The sequence below is a fragment of the Salvelinus sp. IW2-2015 genome, linkage group LG16 (assembly GCF_002910315.2).
Source record: "Salvelinus sp. IW2-2015 linkage group LG16, ASM291031v2, whole genome shotgun sequence".
Lineage (NCBI taxonomy): Eukaryota > Metazoa > Chordata > Actinopteri > Salmoniformes > Salmonidae > Salvelinus > Salvelinus sp. IW2-2015.
In genome coordinates, this window is record NC_036856.1 from 33,529,637 (window position 1) to 33,547,295 (window position 17,659).

The window sequence follows — 17,659 nt, forward strand, 5'->3', positions numbered from 1 at the left end:
ATAAACTGGTTACCAATGTAATTAGAACAGTAAAAACAAATGTTTTGTCATACCAATTAGTTTAAAACCAAGCAGTGGTTGGAGCAGTCCTCCATATGAATGAATGGAATTCTACAGTATTTCAATTAAATGTTACAAGGGAAAAAATGACATATATTTAAGTATTATACTTAAAGGAAAAGTTTTTTGTTTTGTTTAGCTCACATAATATAATTTTTAATTATGCATTAAGATGTATGTAATAGAACAAAGGTGGCAAACACGAATGTAGACATTAATAAATAGATTTCTATAGCTTCCAAAATATGTTTTTCTACAGTGAGGGAGTGCCGAGACGGAGGCGCGTTGGCTTCAACACAGCGCCCCCAAAAAATATTCTAGTGTATATATAAATAATTTGTTAAATCTAGATGGTTTCTTGCACAGAAAAATGAAGCCCTTTGGACGGACTGTGATAGCCATAGAGATATATAGAGGACTCATCTTTATATCTGTGATCGCACGGGCAGTGCCATTGAGGCTACAACCCATAGGAATCCCCACCAATAAATGCCTCCATCTTGGCACTCCCTCACCGTTGTAAAAAACATTTTGGAAGCTATAGAAAATGCATTTATTAATGTCTACATTTGTTTTTACCACATTTATTATATTACAGATACATTAATGCATACTTTGAAATTATATTATGTGAGCTAAACATACAAATAAAATAATGATATTTTTAAAATATATATATATTTTAACTAATTTGTTTAGAGATTACTAATGGTACTGTCCCTCATTCATATGGTGGACTGCTCCTACTTGGGAGTGCCAATATGGCCGTCCAGTGGCATCAAAGCCTTTTAATGGCCAATGCATAGCATCAGAAATCTGGAGTTTATATACATAAGTGATCACCACCCAGTTGACTACTTTTACTACTTTAAAATGGCAGAAGTATGGCGGAAGCCCTCAATGTCCATGTTAAAATGGGCTTTATAAACTGGTTGGTTCGAGCCCTGAATGCTGATTGGCTGAAAGCCATGGTATATCAGACTGCATACCACTGGTATGACAAAACCTTTGTTTTACTGTTCTAATTACATTGGTAACCAATTTATAATAGCAATAAGGCACCTCGGAGGTTTGTGGTATATGGCTAATATACCACAGCTAATGGCTGTATCCAGGCACACCATGTTGCGTGCATAAGAACAGCCCTTAGCAGTGGTATACTGGCCATATATCACACCCCTCTGGCGTTATTGCTTAAATATCCATTATGAGTAGTCTATATATCTCTATGGTGACAGCCCTCTTGAATCAAACCCTGGAAACGGAAATATCAGCAAAATGAAGTCGGATTTTGTTGAACAGCTAAAATTGGACTATTTGTGGCCAGGGCTTTGAAGAAGAGTGTTATTTAATATTTTGAAGATTGATACCAGTAAGTGGGATGTTTATGAATACAGCTACTAGACGTTTTGTTCGACAGTGAGTGTATTTTGTTGGTTTCATTTAAATTTGGGTGCACTGACTGGGCGAATATGCAGCACATAACATCTGCTTGGATCAGATTCTCAATCGTATATGTTGCATAAGGCAGGTGAATTGACTATCAAAAAATGAAAGCATAACGTTAAATCGAGAATAATAATGTAGAGGAAATGATACGTAAGTGACATCGAGATCATCATAGCACTGAATTACATTTGTATCGCTTGCTTCTTTAAGCATGCATGAAAGATTATTTATCGATGAAATGTCAATTTGTTGGAATATTGCCTTTGTGCATTATCTATCTGATATCTGGCATTGCACCTCTGACTGACAGACAGGAACATTTCTATCTTCGTCCACCCTACCTCGTTTATTACCAATAGATTGCAGACATGCTTTGGTCTGACCGCAGCCGGTTTCTGCTCCAGATTGCGCATCGTGATTATTGATCAGATTCGATATTTCTACTGGCCATAGTAATAAAGCTATTGTTATTGTATGACATTTCACAATGACAGTTTGATTTAGCTGAAAATGGTATCAATACTATTAGCTGAGAAAGAGTACAGTAGAAGGGTCCAGGTGTGGTCAGGTCTCGTGCAGCTGTTGACACAGAGGCGCGACTTTCCACGCATGCTATGGTCAGGAAGGAAGTCATGTGATAGTCAGCAGCAGTTCATATGAGCCATGGACAGGAGGCTTAGTGGAGTGTGCTAGTAGGCAGGAGGCCCCAAAAGCTGAAAGTTTCAACATCTTTCTCGCCTGTTAGSCCCATAGACTTACAGGCAATACAAACCAGTGATCTGAAGGACACAAGAAGAGTAAGCCACTTCACAATGTTGAGATGCACAATGTGAACATCACAAAGGCTTTACCTGACTGACATCTTTATTCTGCTTTGTCTTCAGGTACACATGGCAGTGGCAGGTAAAAATGACTTTGCAGTTCTCAACACCGGGCGGAAGATGCCTCTCCTTGGGCTGGGAACATGGAAGAGTGAACCTGGCAAGGTAGGTGTTAATCTTTTTGATCAAATATCTATCCTAACTCATCTGCAGTGTAGTATTAATATTAGCTTGCTGTTTGGGTTTTTGTAAGCAGTGGTTGTCTTGTTGGGTTGGCTGTATTCCAGGTTAAACAGGCAGTAATCTGGGCCTTGCAGGCTGGCTACCGCCACTTCGACTGTGCTGCCATCTATGGCAACGAGTTGGAGATCGGAGAAGCTCTGCAGGAGACACTTGGCCCTGACAAAGTAAGTCAACACCAAGGTTGCGTCCCAGATTGCACCCTAGTCCATAATTTAGTGTGCTACTTTCGACCAGAGCCCTAGAAACATGGTATCTAAGGCTTAGTACTATAGACTCCATTGGCAGATACTGAGATTATTATTGTGCTTGCCATGTGAATGATTTAAATAAGTTACAAGCTAGCCAGGAGTCAAACCTCAAATCTGTAGTCAAGACGCATTACCCATTGCACTACTAGCCCAATGATGGGTCAAAAGGTTTGTGTGGTCTTCATTTACACCTGTCTCTGTTTACAGGCCTTGAGGCGAGAGGATGTGTTTATCACCTCCAAGCTGTGGAACACACAGCATCACCCGGAGGATGTGGAGCCCGCTCTGCTGAAGACACTGAAGGAGCTGAGTCTGGAATACCTGGATCTATACCTCATCCACTGGCCCTATGCCTTCCAGTGAGTAGCCTCCATGGGATCTGGCCTACTCAACATTGCTTCTGTTATAAAGAGGCATAATAACGTGAACATGTTACAGCAAATAAATGTGTAGAATTGTCAGACAGAATTTCCTTATGATTTCAATCTGATTTGAGTGCACTTGCTATTAGAATTTTTTTGAATGATCTATTCACATTACAGTGGCTGTGTAGTTAAACTAACTCTATGGTCATCCTATTGAATGTTTAAACCATGTACATGGATCATCATGACTGTACAGTGTTAACATTTTGCCTGCTCTTCCCCACAGACAAGGTGACGCTCCTTTCCCCAAATCGGAGGACGGCACCCTGCTGTACGACGACATCGACTACAAGCTGACTTGGGCTGCCATGGAGAAGCTGGTGGGAAAGGGCCTGGTCAGGGCTATCGGCCTGTCCAACTTCAACAGCAAACAGATAGACAACGTTCTCTCCGTAGCCAACATCAAACCGACTGTGCTTCAGGTAAGGAGATATGTGGCTTGTGCTGACTGTGCGTACATTATTCCTTGCTACCTACCTAAAGATCAGTTGGGCAACGATTGAAAAAGCTTCTGAGCTAGCCATGAGTCTAACCTAGAATCTTCTAATCTGTAGCCAGATGTGTAATACATTGTGCCACTAGCCTACTGAAAGTGGTTGTATTTGTTTGTATGTTTGTCTCTTCATCACTGCCACAACCAGTATTCTCTCAGGCTACTATCTATCTTCCAATATCCTTTGCATATAACCCTCCACCTACTGTTTCTTTGTGTCCCTGTCAGAAATACAGCAAGTGTTTGTTGACTGTTAAATATTACGACATATGAGTGTTTGGTTTATGAGCTATTTTTCTAGGTAGGGAGTTCTTGATATGTGGCATGTGCTGTGTGTACATTATTCCTCSCTACCTTACGATCAGTTGAATAAATATTGAAAAAGTTTACAAGCTAGCCAGGAGTCAAACCTAGGATCTTCGGCTCCGCAGTCATCCATTCCACCACTAGCCCACTGCCCACTGTATGTTTCTCTGTTTTCCAGGTGGAAAGCCATCCGTATCTGGCTCAGGTGGAGTTGCTGGGACACTGCCGGGACAGAGGCCTGGTGATTACAGCGTACAGCCCACTGGGGTCACCGGATCGGGTATGGAAGCATCCTGATGAGCCCGTCCTCCTGGATGAAGCAGCAATCGACACCCTGGCCAAGAAGTACAACAAGTCCCCAGCACAAATCATCCTTAGGTGAGTAATGTTCTATAATGTTCTAACCTAGAACTCTTTACTCAATGATAACCCAGCATCCCCATGTCAAAAACAAATGCCAGGAATAAAGACACCTTAAATACACTGATTAAGTACAGAATATAAGCTGATATTCTGCCATGAGCCTATCAGCGGGTTCCACAACTGAGAAGTGATGAACACATCCTCTCGCGTCAGGGCCTGTACAGTGAGACGGGTGTAAAATAAACACACAAACAAGAACACACACCTTGCCTTTAGCCAATAAGCGCGTTAGTTACGCAATGGATAACGCGTCTAACTACAGATCAGAAGATTCTAGGTTRTACTCCAGGTTAGCTCGTATCTCTTTTCAATAATTTCCCAATTCCTCTTTAGGTAGGCAGGATAAATGTACCAGTATACACAACACATACCAAATATATTAAGACCTCCCCACCTAGCACAATAATTCATTAAATAAATGACTAAAACAAACAGTCATATGGTCTAGTGGTCAGATCCTGATCTTCATGTAGACAATTTTTCTCTCCATATTAAACCATGTACCTCTTGTCTCTTTGCTAGATGGCAGACACAGCGAGGAGTAGTGACGATCCCTAAAAGTGTGACAGAGTCTCGGATCAAAGAGAATATTCAGGTGGGTATTTTGTATTTTTTTGTTATCTAAGCCTATTTCTTCACAAGTATTGTGGTTTTGTAGTATTCTATTGTATGATGACAATCTATAATTGTAAATTGGTGCACAATTCAGTCTACTACTGCGAGAAACCAAAACTACCCATCTCATAAAACTGTTTGCAGAAGTCCCATCATGTAGTCATGTAATAATGATTTATTTGACTACTGAGTGTACGCTTAATCTAAATGTGTGCATCCTCAGGTATTTGACTTTACCCTTGAAGCGGAAGAGATGAAGTGTATAACAGCATTGAACAGAGGCTGGCGCTACATTGTACCAACCATCACAGTGAGTGGATTTAGAGCTCTTCTAGTGGTATATATGTGTACAACAGAAGTGAGACCAGAGAGTATTGTTATTGAATTTCTATGATGGCCAGCTAACAATAGTTAAATGTGGTATAGTGAGCTGATACTATATCTGCGGTATGTAATCAGCTGGTAGAAGAAAGTAAACAAAATGCTGTGTCTCTATTGACATTTCACCATAAAGTTTTCAGTGGGTTAGTGGCGCAATGGACTGTGGATAAGGAAATTCTAGGTTTGACTCCTGGCTAGCTTGTAACTGTTTTCAATTGTTGTTGCAGGTTGATGGGAAGCCCGTCCCCAGGGATGCAGGACATCCACACTACCCCTTCAGTGACCCCTACTGAGCAATTCCCCACTCTACTGCCCTATTTTGTGCCTTGGGAACTCACTCCCCTTCCTGAACCCCCTCCAAGGCTGTGTACACATTCCATTAAATGTCTTCCTCCTTCCTGACCACTGATTTGATAAGGGAAAAGGGGGCCATTTAAGGCAGTGCTGCCCAACACTCTTCCTGGAGATCTACAGTCATGTGGGGTTTCAGTCCAACCCTAATTTAACACACCTGATGCTACTAATTAGTTGCTCAACAAGACCTTAACTAGCTGAATCAGAACCGCTAAATTAGGGTTGGACTGAAAACCTACAGGACAGTAGATCTCCAGGAAGAGGGTTGGGCTTAAGGGGAAAGAAGGTTGTGGAAAATCCATCTCCTTTCAGATCATTGGTCATGGTGGTGTGGGGTGACAAGAAAAGGGGTGTTTTTGAGAGTATTGGGACATAGCATGTTCTTCATAATATATATTTTTTGTTACTGCCCTTTTCAGTGATTTGTTGTTTGCTTTTGTGACGAGGGGTAATTACAATGCTTGTTTACCAGGAGGGAAAACTATGAATGGAGAGTTAACATGCAGAAACAGTCTAACAACACCTCTGTCTGACCTGCTTTTGGACTCAGGCTGCACAAAAGCACTGAAGTGACATGTTTATGGATATGCAGTGTTATGTTTTAAACTGACTTGCCTAGTTAAATAAAATAAAAATATGTTTTGTATTTTAAATGTATTGAACCCATCTATCACCTTGCTGCCCAGTGCTCACAACCGACAGTGCTTACAACCGACTCAACATAAAGAGATATTTCCTACTTGCAAGTCAATGAGTAGCTTGAGCTTCTTATAAAAATAAAGTATATTTGGAGAATAGTACACAGCTGCAGCAGGCATTCCGATGTCCCAGTCATGAAGACATCCCTGCACCTCGTGGATGAAAGCAGGATTCTGACTTGACTTTTAGAACAATTCAATGTTAGCTTATGCTTATTTTATTGTGCTAGGTCTTGCTATATATATGGTATGTGCTGTCTGTACGTTTACCAGTCAATTATTATTTCTAACTATCCAAAGTCAAAGAGCATGTGGGACGTGAAAAAGATACGAGCTAGCCAGGAGTCGAACCTAGAATCTTCTGATCCGTAGTCAGACGCGTTATCCATTGCGCCACTAGCCCGCTGTAGAACGCATAATTTAATAACCGTATATATTCTGCATATAAAATGTATTGACATTTGGTATTTACCAGTAACAAAGTTGGCTACATGCAATGGATTGATGATTAGTTGAATGGCCTTCCTTTCAGATGATCGATCAAGCAATGATTATAAGAATGTTACATTGTATCATGGTAGTTCCCCTTTAAATGTAATCTCCCGCGTTCAGTGAAATTCAAGTTGAAAGTTCAGCGGAAGCATTACACCGTGTCAGTATTTAAAAGCGCCAACAAAGTGAAAGAATGAACAGGCGCTAAACCAGATATATTCCTGGACAYATCTGTGTTAATTTACACGAAATAGTCTCAGTCGCTTCACTAACATGCCTGAGGAAACAACAGCTGCTTCAAACTCTGCAAGGTGAGCCCATTTGTGTGTGCCTTCGCCCATCCATCTCTGCTTTGTTATCTAGCCTTTGTTCTGTTTGCTTGCCTACTAGCTACAGCAGCGTCTTTAAGCTATGGTGTACTACCGATAATTAGCTAAACTTGTWGTTAGTCAACGTTAATTAACAGGTAACTATGGATAAATTGATCCCATGCACCATAGCAAGACGTTCCGCTCCACGGCCAGTGGCGGCCAACTAGCTAACGTTGCTAAGTAACGTTACACTTAACCTAAAGGATGGCGCTAGCCGTAGATGAAACGTTAGCGTAGTCTTACGGCTAGCTAGTTTGCATGGATARGAATTGAATTACATTAGCATGGTAGCTACCGTTAACTCGAATTTGACGATGTTTTGTTGCACTTCTAGATAACGTTCATTTTCTTGGCCAACGTCAGCTCTAATTAGTTAACTACCTACTTTAGCCAGCTAACGTTCGTTAGCCCGAACTGGTTAGATAATTCTCTGCTTGCTAACGTTAGTTGCATAAAAGTAGGTAGCTAGCAAAGCAAGAAGCAATTTCACCTACCAATACTCAAGAAATGCACGTCCTAGCTGCGGTGACATGTGGTAGCTAACTACGAACATTTTAAAAAGCTTTCCTAAACGTAAGCTACGAAGGCCACTTAGCTATTCAGGCGTTTCAACGTTAACGTCGTTTTAGTGAAGTCGGCGTCAACTTGCAAAAAAAAAAAAGTTTGTTTCTTATTCCAACACTCGTTACCTGGATGGCTGCACTCCCGAGAAACACTTGAGTTCGAAGCAGGTTTTAGAGGATCCGATAGAAAAATTGTCATTCCCATGCTGAGATTACGTGTGAGGGCGCGTTAGGTCTATTGACAGACGAACGAGGTTGTTGCTCCAAGGGTACCTTAATAAGCCCTTGCATCGGAAAAGGTTTAACCCAGGCATCTCAGCAAAACTACTTGGTTTTCACAATGGACTTTTGTTTAAGTTATTTAGACAATGTTAGTCTCTAATTGACTGCGTTAATGTCACATTGTTTCAGCATGGAAGTAAAGTCCTGCTCTTCAAGTGCTGTTGCAGCAGACAGGTGAGAAAATGCACTTCCTGAAATTATACTGATTTTATGAAGTTTGACTTGTTCTTGAGTTCACTCCACAGGGACTTTAAATGCAATAGGTTTATGTGAAGTACAAAAATATTATTTTGGTTGTCCGACGTGTACCACAGCTCAGTCGACGTGATGGCTGAGGCAAAGAAATTGATTGGTGCTGGGAACAGGCATCTGGTGATGGGTGACGTAGTTTCTGCAGTCAACGTGTTCCAGGAGGCTTGTGGCATGTTGTGAGTACTGAGACCAATGACTTGGATTAACTGTGAATTTGAAATGTTATGAGGCTCATTTATTGTGGATTTGATGTTGGTAATGGAATTTTCTCTTGACCTGATTTCATTGCTGGACAACTCATCCTAAAGGTAATTCTGCTGTTCTAACGTTTGATGCATAAACTCAACATCAACAAAAAATGTCCTCACTGTCAACTTTATTTTATGCAAACTTAATGTGTAAATATTTGTATGAACATAACCAGATTCAACAACTGAGCATGTTCCACAGAAATGGAATGTGTCCCTGAACAAAAGGGTGGGTCAAAAGTAAGTCAGTATCTGGTGTGACCACCAACTGCATTAAGTACTGCTGTGCATCTCCTCATGGACTGCACCAGATTTGCCTGTTTTTGCTGTGAGCTGTTACCCCACACTTCCACCAAGGAACCTGCAAGTTCCCAGACATTTCTGGGGGGGATGGCCCTAGCCCTCACCCTCTGATCCAACAGGTCCCAGATGTGCTCAATGGGATTGAGATCTGGGCTCTTCGCTGACATTCCTGTCTTGCAGAAAATCACACAGAGAACGAGCAGTGTGGCATTGTCATGTCAGGATGAGCCTGCAGGAAGGGTACCACATAAGGGCGGAGGATGTCTTCCCTGTAACGCACAGCATTGAGATTGCCTGCAATGACGACAAGCTCAGTCCAATGATGCTGTGACACACCGCCTCAGACCATGACGAACCCTCCACCTCCAAATCGATCCCACTCCAGAGTTCAGGCCTCGGTGTAACGCTCATTCATTCAACGCTAATCTGACCATCACCCCTGGTGAGACAAACCCATGGCTCGTCAGTGAAGAGCACTTTTTGCCAGTCCTGTCTGGTCCAGCGACAGTGGGTTTGTGACCATAGGTGACATTGTTTCTGATGAGGACCTGTCTTACAACAGGCCTACAAGCCCTCAGTCCAGCCTATTGTGGACAGTCTGAGCACTGATGGAGGGATTGTGCGTTCCTGGTGTAACTCGGGCAGTTGTTGCCATCCTGTACCTGTCCCACAGGTGATGTTCGGATGTACCGATCCTGTGCAGGTGTTACACGTGGTCTGCCACTGCGAGGACGATCAGCTGTCCGTCCTGTCTCCCTGTAGCGCTGTCTTATGTGTCTCTCAGTACGGCCATGGCAATTTATTGCCCTGGCCTCATCTACATGCTTCCTTGCAGCACGTTCACACAGGGACCCTGGGCATCTTTCTTTTGGTGTTTTTCAAGGTCAGTAGAAAGGCCTCTTTAGTGTCCTAAGTTTTCATAACTGACCTTAATTGCCTACCGTCTGTAAGCTGTTAGTGGCTTAACGACCGTTCCATAATTAATGAACATGTACCTGTGGTTCATTGAACAAGCATGGGAAACAGTGTTCAAACCCTTTACAATGAAGATCTGAAGTTATTTGAATTTTTTTAGTTCTTTGAAAGACCGGGTCCTGAAAAAGGGACGTTTCCTTTTTGCTGAGTTTATATTCAGTCTGAATCTGCCTTCCTAGAAGTTGTTTGTGTCAAAATGAGGGGTGTTGTATGAAACTAAATCACGAATGATTGGATTGTCTCTTACCAGCGTATCAAACTTGATCAGGTCATGTATGCTGGCCCAACCATTTGTTGGCATAACAAAATATGCTGGGGAGGGAGGCAAATCCAGACTAATGGTGAAGATGTTTGGCTGGTGTGATGTGGCTGTTTAGCCAATGAGCTGACCTCATCCAGTAAACGCTGTATTCCCCTTCTCCCTCAGGGCTGAGCGGTATGGGGACACTGCAGATGAATGTGGAGAGGCCTTTTTCCTGTGTGGGAAGTCTCTGCTGGAGCTTGCCAGGTAAGTGGAAGTAGGATACTGCATGTGCTGTACATGTGTTCAGTTTGCAGTTAAACAGCTGTTGCCAGCACCATGCTCTGAGTTATGTATATTCAAATTAAATGGCTGCTTGTGGTGGTGCAGGATGGAGAACACTGTCCTGGGTGACGCTCTGGAGGGAGTCCCTGAGGAGTCATCTGAAGAGGGGGAGAAGCAGGAGAACTCCAAGTTTGAGAGCGCTGACAACTTGGCTGGTGAGCAGTAGCTTCTCAACCTGACCACCATTTTGTTCATGGCTGCTTGTTACATTTCTCTGGTACAATTGACTTGTACAGTGCCAAGCTTGCTTGTTTTGTTGGTAGGTTTGGTAGGTTAAGTGTCAATATGATGTGAAATTATAGGCCCCCTGTCACTGGGCAAGGTGGTGCCCTCTAATGGCCGTCTTATATCTGAGAGGGAATGGGCCACATTCATCAGTCGGCTCATTTCACTGAGGGGGTGGGGGGCCTGTTCATGCTCTGGGCACAGAGGGAGATTTATTTTTTACAAACGCGCTCATTAATAGCGTAGTAGTGAACAATGTAATAAGGTTTCATGCATCTGGTTCAGAGGAAACCAGGGACGAGCTTCGAATGCAGGTCTATGACGCAATGGCCGAGAAGGAAACCACTCATGTGGAAGATGGGGCAAATGAGCCAAAGGGGAAGATGGAAACAACGGCAGAGGAAGAGGGTGCTGCCGAGGGTGCTGCCAAGTCTCCTGTCAAGAACGGGAATGAGCATTTCAAACCTCCTGTGAATGGGGTGGAGAAGACTCCTGAAGGGAAAGCGGAAGATGTGAATACTGAAGAGCAGAATGGAAATGGCAAAGAAGTTGAGGAAAAGATGGAGGGTGAAGGTAGACTTGGTGTAGGACTCTGTTTGGGTGTACCACGTGGATTGGGACGGAAGGACGTTAGATGTGGATTTTGCACAATTGCTGTTTAATCTACAGTAGGGCTGTAAAGGGATTGTAAATGAACTATTCTCTTGCAAATTGAAGTTTTACACTGCACCGTTGAACTACTGCTGTCACATTACTACTAAAGACAAGCTTTTCCTCAGTCTCTGGTTATGTACAGTTAGTCATTGGTTTTCCTGACATGTACAACCATCTTAGGCTTACTGTTCTCTTCGCCTCCACCCTTAGATGATGACGAAGATGAAGGGGAAGGCACTGCTGAAGACGAGGTAAGATATCCCTTTGTCACAATGAATTTCTGAAGACTCACAACATGACCTAAAGTATGTGGACACCTACTTTTTATTCAAATCATGGGTGTTAATATGGAGTTGGTCCCCCCCCCCCCCTTGCTGCTATAACAGCCTCTACTCTTCTGGGAAGGCTTGCCACTAGATGTTGGAACATTTCTGTGTGGACTGGCTTCTAGTCAGCCACGAGCGTTAGTGAGGTTGGGCATTTAGGCCTGGCTGCAGTCGGTGTGCCAATTCAACTGGGTTGAGGTCAGGGCTCTGTGCAGGTCAACCAAGTTCTTCCACACCGATCCCTACAATTTATTTTATGGACCTCGCTTTGTGCATGGGGTGTTGTCATGCTGAAACAAAGGGCCTTCCCCAAAATGTTGCAATAAATATGAAGCACAGAATCATCTTGAATGGCAGTGTATGCTGTTACTAAGGGGCCTAGCTCGGACCATAAACGGCTTCAGACCATTCTTCCTCCCCCACTTTACAGTTGGCACTATGCATTTGGGCAGGTAGTGTTCTCCTGGCATCAGCTAAACTCAGCCTTGTCCATTGGACTGCCAGATGTTCTCTAGTGATGAATCACACTTCACCAAGTTTCCACTGCTCCATCCAATGGCGGCAAGATTACACTACTCCACCATGCAATGTCAAGCGTCTGCTGATCTTAGGCTTGTGTAAGGCTGCTCGACCATGGAAACCCATTTCCTGAAGCTCCRGACGAACAGTTATTGTGCGAACTTTGTTTCCAGAGGTAGTTTGGAACTCGGTGTGCGTTACGACGGCCGATTTCTACTCTTCAGCACTTGGCAGTCCCTTTCTGAGTTTGTTGCTTAACACTTCACAGCTCAGCCTTTCTTGCTCCTAGACTTTTCCACTTAACAGCACTTACAGTTGACTAGGGCAGTTCTAGCAGGGCAGAAATTTGGCTTGTTGGAAAGGTGGCTAAAATGGCAGAATCTACTAAATTGAAGGGGTTGTCCACATACTTTTGTGTGTATATAGTGTTTCTGTAACGTCTAACCTTGTTTGACTCTTCCATCTCTTGTAGGAGAGTGAAGAGGAAGTAGGTAACCTGCAGCTGGCCTGGGAGATGCTGGAGGTTGCCAAGGTCATCTATAGAAGGTAAACTCAGCCTCCGAGTGCTCCCTGTAAAAGGCTGTCAAACTTCCTAGTGTACATGATTTCCATGGATTAACATTCACCTGCTTCCCCTTACCACCTCATCCAAACAGGAAGGAGAATGAGGCGGACCAATTGATGGCAGCTCAGGCCTATCTGAAGCTGGGAGAAGTTGGTGCTGAATCTGGTATGTTCTTTATGTGCTGGTCCTTGTAGGGTTTTAAAATGTTTTGCTACAGCATGCCCTACTGAACACAACCATGTAGTTATGTTGACTTCAGACTCCATTTCAGGTCAGCTTGCCCTTCCCTCTACATGTTTCCTGGTCCCTGAGTACCCCCCCAACAGTACATGTTTTTGTTGTAGCCCTGGACAAACACCTCATTGAGAGGTTGGTGATTAGTTGACTCAGGTGTGCTTGTCCAGGTTACAGTAAATGTATACTGTTGTGGTTACTGGAGGAGCAGGGTGAGGAAACTCTGCTCTACCTCATGTCTTAAATCCTTGCACCACARGACAGATGTGTTTCTAGTTGTAATCACTTCATACTCAGCTTGGCACTGCCTCTCCCAGGTAACTACCCTGCAGCGGTGGAGGACTTCCAGGATTGCCTGGCCCTGCAGCTGAAGCACCTGCCCCCCCACAGCCGCCTGCTGGCTGAGACTCACTACCAGCTGGGAATGACTTACTGCTACACAGGCCAGTACAGCCATGCCATCCAGCACTACAGCAGCTCTGTCAAGGTCATTGAGGGCCGCCTGGGTAAGATGGATATATATGACGTGCTTTTTAGCAGACTTATCTATGCATTTTAGTGTTTCAACCCACAGCCTAGGTGTTGCTAGTCCAATGTTACCAATTTGGAGGCGGTGTTCTTATAAACTCATCGGCCCTTATCGAATCCGATTCGGCCTACTATCCCAGCTGAGTTGGTTAATGAGCCAAAAGCATATTTTACTGAATGTTGTGGGTTTCTGGTATCTTATCAGCAACAATTTGGTTGAAGACATTAACTTTTTGTACTTGATTCAAAGCTACCTGCGCAGTCATGATACAGCACTAGCTATGACATGTCGATCTCTGACCTGTCACTTGCATACCTTGTTTCTGTGTCTAGCCATGCTCCAGGAGGTGCTTGACAAGGGTGAGAATGGCGCTGAGGGGAAGACTGAGCTGGAGGAGCTGAAGCTGCTGCTGCCTGACATTGCTGAGAAGGTGGAGGACGCCAAGGAGAGTCAGAGGACGGCAGGATCGGCCTCCGTGGCCATACAACAGACCCTGGTGAGACTACCAGTGGGATACTGGCTAGGATCAGTGTTGGTCGTCAAACGGGAAGGGACTTGTCCAATAAATGCTCCTGTTAATCTAAAATGTGTCCTAATGACTATTACTTGGTATAGCAGTTCTAGTAAATATTTATTGATCAAGGAAGAAGTCCAGTCCACTTGACTTCTAATGAGGAAGTTGAGGATCCAGCTAGTTTCTCCAATTGATCTGTGGGTTTATGCTCTCTTCCAGGCCGGGGCCTCTACTTCATCAGCATTCCCAGCTTCAGCAGAAACAAGTGGACCATCAGCATTCGAAGCCAGTCAGGTCATTTTGTCTGTTTTTGAAGTCCATCTTAAATGTTTCTTGCACCTGGAATGAAACCTTGTCCCTACTGAAACAAATTACCTATATGTCAGTTACTTTAGTAAGCAGGCTGATGTTCATTACCAATTCCCTTGTCCTGTGTTTCAGATCGCTGTCACGTCAGCAGCTGATGGTGCGTCCTCCAAATCTGCATTAGACATTTCCCACCTGGTCAGGAAAAAGGTTAGGCACTCCTGCCTGACCTCTAACTCTGCTACTTACTACTAGTCTCAGCCTGGGGTGGCAGTGATGTTTAGATGATGCTGATCATGTCCTGGTCTATAGGTTACTGTGCTCTGCCTGTGACTAGTAGATTCCAAGTCCAATCAATTCATGCCCCCTTTACTAGTATGTTCATGTTGCATGAATTTCTTGCTTTCTCTTAGTTCTGAGGGTGACCACCGCCCCAATGGGGGTTTCTTTGCTTTCATGCCACTCTCTCCTTTTGAGCGTTATTCCTGTCTAGGTTTTTTGGTTGTGGTGCAGTGGCTTTGTGATCGTGTGGCAACGTTAGAGCAGGTTACAGTAGAGGTGAGGGAGGTAATGTTGAGAAGCTGACTTTGGTTTGTGTTCCTGTACAGAGGAAAATGGAGGAGAGCCCCATAAAGGACACAGATGCTAAAAAGAACAAGCAGGAAACTACAGTTAATGGCAGCGGAGACTCCGGCTCTGCCAGCAACGAAGTCCAGGAGAAAGGGGCACAGGAGGCGAGTTGATAGGGTTATAACTCATTCTCAGTGGAGTTGGGTGCAGCGCCGGAAGTTGGTATTGGTGGTATCTTGAGGAAGGGGACCCCACCCTAGGCAGTTTTTTTTTTTTTTTTTTCCCCCCCCCCCCCCCATTTGAACAGACCGGAGTGCTATGACATGTGACCAAGACTAGTATAGGTTTCATAAATTCTCTAACTGATTAATCTCCACAGTATTAATGGACCCCTGACAGGGATGGTAGGTTATTCTGGATTAAAGTGGTGTTCAGGCAATTAACTTTCTGATCGACTAATGCTGTTTGATTATTTTTCTTCCTTTCCCATAGCCTGCCAAGCCGTCCTCTGACTCTCCTGCGTGATTTGACTTCTTGATCAGCCAGCCGAGCATGCCTGTCCCCTAACACTTGTTTCTGTAAATATGAACATTCTCTCACTTGCTGACATTTMTTTGTATACTTGTAGTAATAAAAGTTCAATATTTGCATATCTGAATCGCTTGTCTTCAGAATTAATTCTACTTTTGGTGACAGTATAAATTATTTTTTAGGTACCAAGTGGTTAGTAATTTGTCTGGGTAGCTGTCGGCATGTTTTCCCAGGGTCTGATGCACAACCTACAGGGAGGTCATTTGACCCTATTTTTATTTTTTAATCACTCATCAGTTTTTAGATTGCTGTACACGATACTCGTCTGTATTGAGGGCGGGGTGGTGGCGTGTCTGAGCTGGCTGGGCTGTCACTGTTCTGGCTTGGGGCTATAATAGTCAAAGGTTAACTAGGATCTGTGTCCAAGTAGGATCAGGGTTAACCAATTATTCTTAACATAGGATATATTAAATGTCTATGGTGTCACAAGAACACATTTAGGCAGTATCCAACAGTCTAATAAAGCAATCCAGGCCTCACAGATGGACATATACCCTGTCTAACCAGAAGACTGATAATCCCACATCACTACAAGGTACAACATTTAACACCCCTTCTCACACACACACATATTTCCCCGGGCTTTGGCTCGCCTTTCCAGTCCTCTGGCTGTATCCTGGCAGTCAAAGGCTTCAAATCAAATGTTATTTGTCACATGCGCCAAATACAACCGGTGTAGACCTTACGGTGAAATGCTTACTTACAAGCCCTTAACCAACAATGTAGTTCAAGAAATAAAAAATATATAAAATCAATCAAAAGTAACACAAGAAATGTACATAACAATAACAAGGCAATACAGGGGGTACCGAGTCAATGTGCAGGGGCTTCCTTCCCTGAGGTGCTCCCCTCACCCTGTCCACAATGACACCCAACACTTATCTACATCCTCTTCCTCGAAGAAGCAAGGGATTGATCTCACTGAAAATGTATTAGAGATTACAGCTAAATTAGATACAGTTGAAGTCGGAAGTTTACATACACTTAGGTTGGTGTCATTAACTTGTTTTTCAACCACTCCACAAATTTCTTGTCAAGAAACTATAGTTTTGGTAAGTCTGTCTACTTGGTCCATGACACAAGTAATTTTTCCAACAATTGTTTACAGAGATTATTTCACTTATAATTCACTGTACCACAATTCCAGTGGGTCAGAAGTTTACATACACTAAATTGACTGTGCCTTTAAACAGCTTGGAAAATTCCAGAAAATTATGTTATGGCTTTAGAAACTTCTGATAGGCTAATTGACATCATTTGAGTCAATTGGAGGTGTACCTGTGGATGTATTTCAAGGCCTACCTTCAAACTCAGTGCCTCTTTGCTTGACATCATGGGAAAAACAAAAGAAATCAGCAAAGACCTTAGAAAAAAAATTGGAGACCTCCACAAGTCTGGTTAATCCTTGGGAGCAATTTCCAAACACCTGAAAGTACCACGTTCATCTGTACAAACAATAGTACACAAGTATAAACACCATGGGACAACGCAGCTGTCATACCCCTCAGGAAGGAGATGAATGCACTTTGGTGCGAAAAGTGCAAATCAATCCCAGAACAACAGCAAAGGACCTTGTGAAGATGCTGGAGGAAATAGGTACAAAAGTATCTATATCAACAGTAAAACGAGTCTTATATTGACATAACCTGAAAGGCCGCTCAGCAAGGAGGAAGCCACTGCTCCAAAACCGCCATTAAAAAAGCCAGACTACAGTTTGCAACTGCACATTGGGACAAAGATTGTACTTTTTGGATAAATGTCCTCTGGTCTGATGAAARGAAAATAGAACTGTTTGGCCATAATGACTATCGTTATGTTTGGAGGAAAAAGGGGGACGCTTGCAAGCCGAAGAACACCATCCCAACTGTGAAGCACGGGGGTGGCAGCATCATGTTGTGGGGGTGCTTTGCTGCAGGAGGGACTGGTGCACTTCACAAAATAGATGGCTACATGAGGAAGGACAATTATGTGGATATATTGAAGCAACATCTCAAGACATCAGTCAGGAAGTTAAAGCTTGGTCGCAAATGGGTCCAAA

At 43.4% G+C, this 17,659-nt stretch overlaps 2 protein-coding genes and 2 non-coding genes across 11 annotated transcripts; 3 read left to right on the top strand and 1 right to left on the bottom strand.

Moving 5' to 3' along the window:
* The first annotated feature begins 1,315 nt into the window (after window positions 1-1,315).
* Window positions 1,316-6,029, top strand: LOC111975629 (aldo-keto reductase family 1 member A1-B-like). 2 transcript variants are annotated; one of them, XM_024004072.2, is made up of 9 exons: window positions 1,316-1,432; window positions 2,394-2,495; window positions 2,618-2,737; window positions 3,029-3,180; window positions 3,473-3,668; window positions 4,224-4,423; window positions 4,991-5,063; window positions 5,307-5,393; window positions 5,692-6,029. In XM_024004072.2, exons 2-9 carry the CDS (start codon window positions 2,400-2,402, stop codon window positions 5,755-5,757), a joined length of 990 nt encoding a protein of 329 aa, XP_023859840.1. In that variant the 5' UTR covers window positions 1,316-1,432; window positions 2,394-2,399; the 3' UTR covers window positions 5,758-6,029. The 2 variants fall into 2 exon arrangements, with proteins under 2 accessions (XP_023859840.1, XP_023859841.1); XM_024004073.2 differs by lacking the exon at window positions 1,316-1,432 and adding an exon at window positions 2,197-2,306.
* An 817-nt stretch (window positions 6,030-6,846) lies between these two features.
* Window positions 6,847-6,919, bottom strand: trnar-acg (transfer RNA arginine (anticodon ACG)). The gene has a single exon. It is a non-coding gene; the product is annotated as a tRNA-Arg (tRNA).
* A 205-nt stretch (window positions 6,920-7,124) lies between these two features.
* LOC111975630 (histone-binding protein N1/N2) lies at window positions 7,125-15,688 on the top strand. Of its 7 annotated transcripts, none has more exons than XM_024004075.2 (15): window positions 7,127-7,319; window positions 8,354-8,398; window positions 8,539-8,652; window positions 10,430-10,510; window positions 10,634-10,743; window positions 11,099-11,386; window positions 11,678-11,718; window positions 12,785-12,858; window positions 12,969-13,042; window positions 13,429-13,617; window positions 13,973-14,136; window positions 14,374-14,448; window positions 14,596-14,670; window positions 15,069-15,194; window positions 15,523-15,688. In XM_024004075.2, the coding sequence occupies exons 1-15, from the start codon at window positions 7,282-7,284 to the stop codon at window positions 15,553-15,555; spliced, it is 1,527 nt and encodes a 508-aa protein (XP_023859843.1). In that variant the 5' UTR covers window positions 7,127-7,281; the 3' UTR covers window positions 15,556-15,688. The 7 variants fall into 7 exon arrangements, 5 of the variants coding, with proteins under 5 accessions (XP_023859848.1, XP_023859843.1, XP_023859846.1 ...); XM_024004076.2 differs by lacking the exon at window positions 7,127-7,319 and adding an exon at window positions 7,450-7,474; XM_024004080.2 differs by lacking the exon at window positions 11,099-11,386 and having other exon boundaries at window positions 7,125-7,319.
* Window positions 13,741-13,867, top strand: LOC111976184 (small nucleolar RNA SNORA16B/SNORA16A family). The gene has a single exon (XR_002878900.1). It is a non-coding gene; the product is annotated as a small nucleolar RNA SNORA16B/SNORA16A family (small nucleolar RNA).
* Window positions 15,689-17,659: the final 1,971 nt, after the last annotated feature.

What these genes read in the sequence shown, in the direction of transcription:
- LOC111975630 (XM_024004075.2), top strand. Translation starts at nt 7,282, where the DNA reads ATGCCTGAGGAAACAACAGCTGCTTCAAACTCTGCAAG. An exon ending in GCCAAGGTCATCTATAGAAG is followed by an intron (nt 12,859 to 12,968) that starts GTAAACTCAGCC and finishes TCATCCAAACAG; the next exon opens with GAAGGAGAATGAGGCGGACC. An exon ending in CAGCATTCGAAGCCAGTCAG is followed by an intron (nt 14,449 to 14,595) that starts GTCATTTTGTCT and finishes CCTGTGTTTCAG; the next exon opens with ATCGCTGTCACGTCAGCAGC.
- LOC111975629 (XM_024004072.2), top strand. Translation starts at nt 2,400, where the DNA reads ATGGCAGTGGCAGGTAAAAATGACTTTGCAGTTCTCAACACCGGGCGG. An exon ending in AGACACTTGGCCCTGACAAA is followed by an intron (nt 2,738 to 3,028) that starts GTAAGTCAACAC and finishes CTCTGTTTACAG; the next exon opens with GCCTTGAGGCGAGAGGATGT. An exon ending in TCAAACCGACTGTGCTTCAG is followed by an intron (nt 3,669 to 4,223) that starts GTAAGGAGATAT and finishes TCTGTTTTCCAG; the next exon opens with GTGGAAAGCCATCCGTATCT.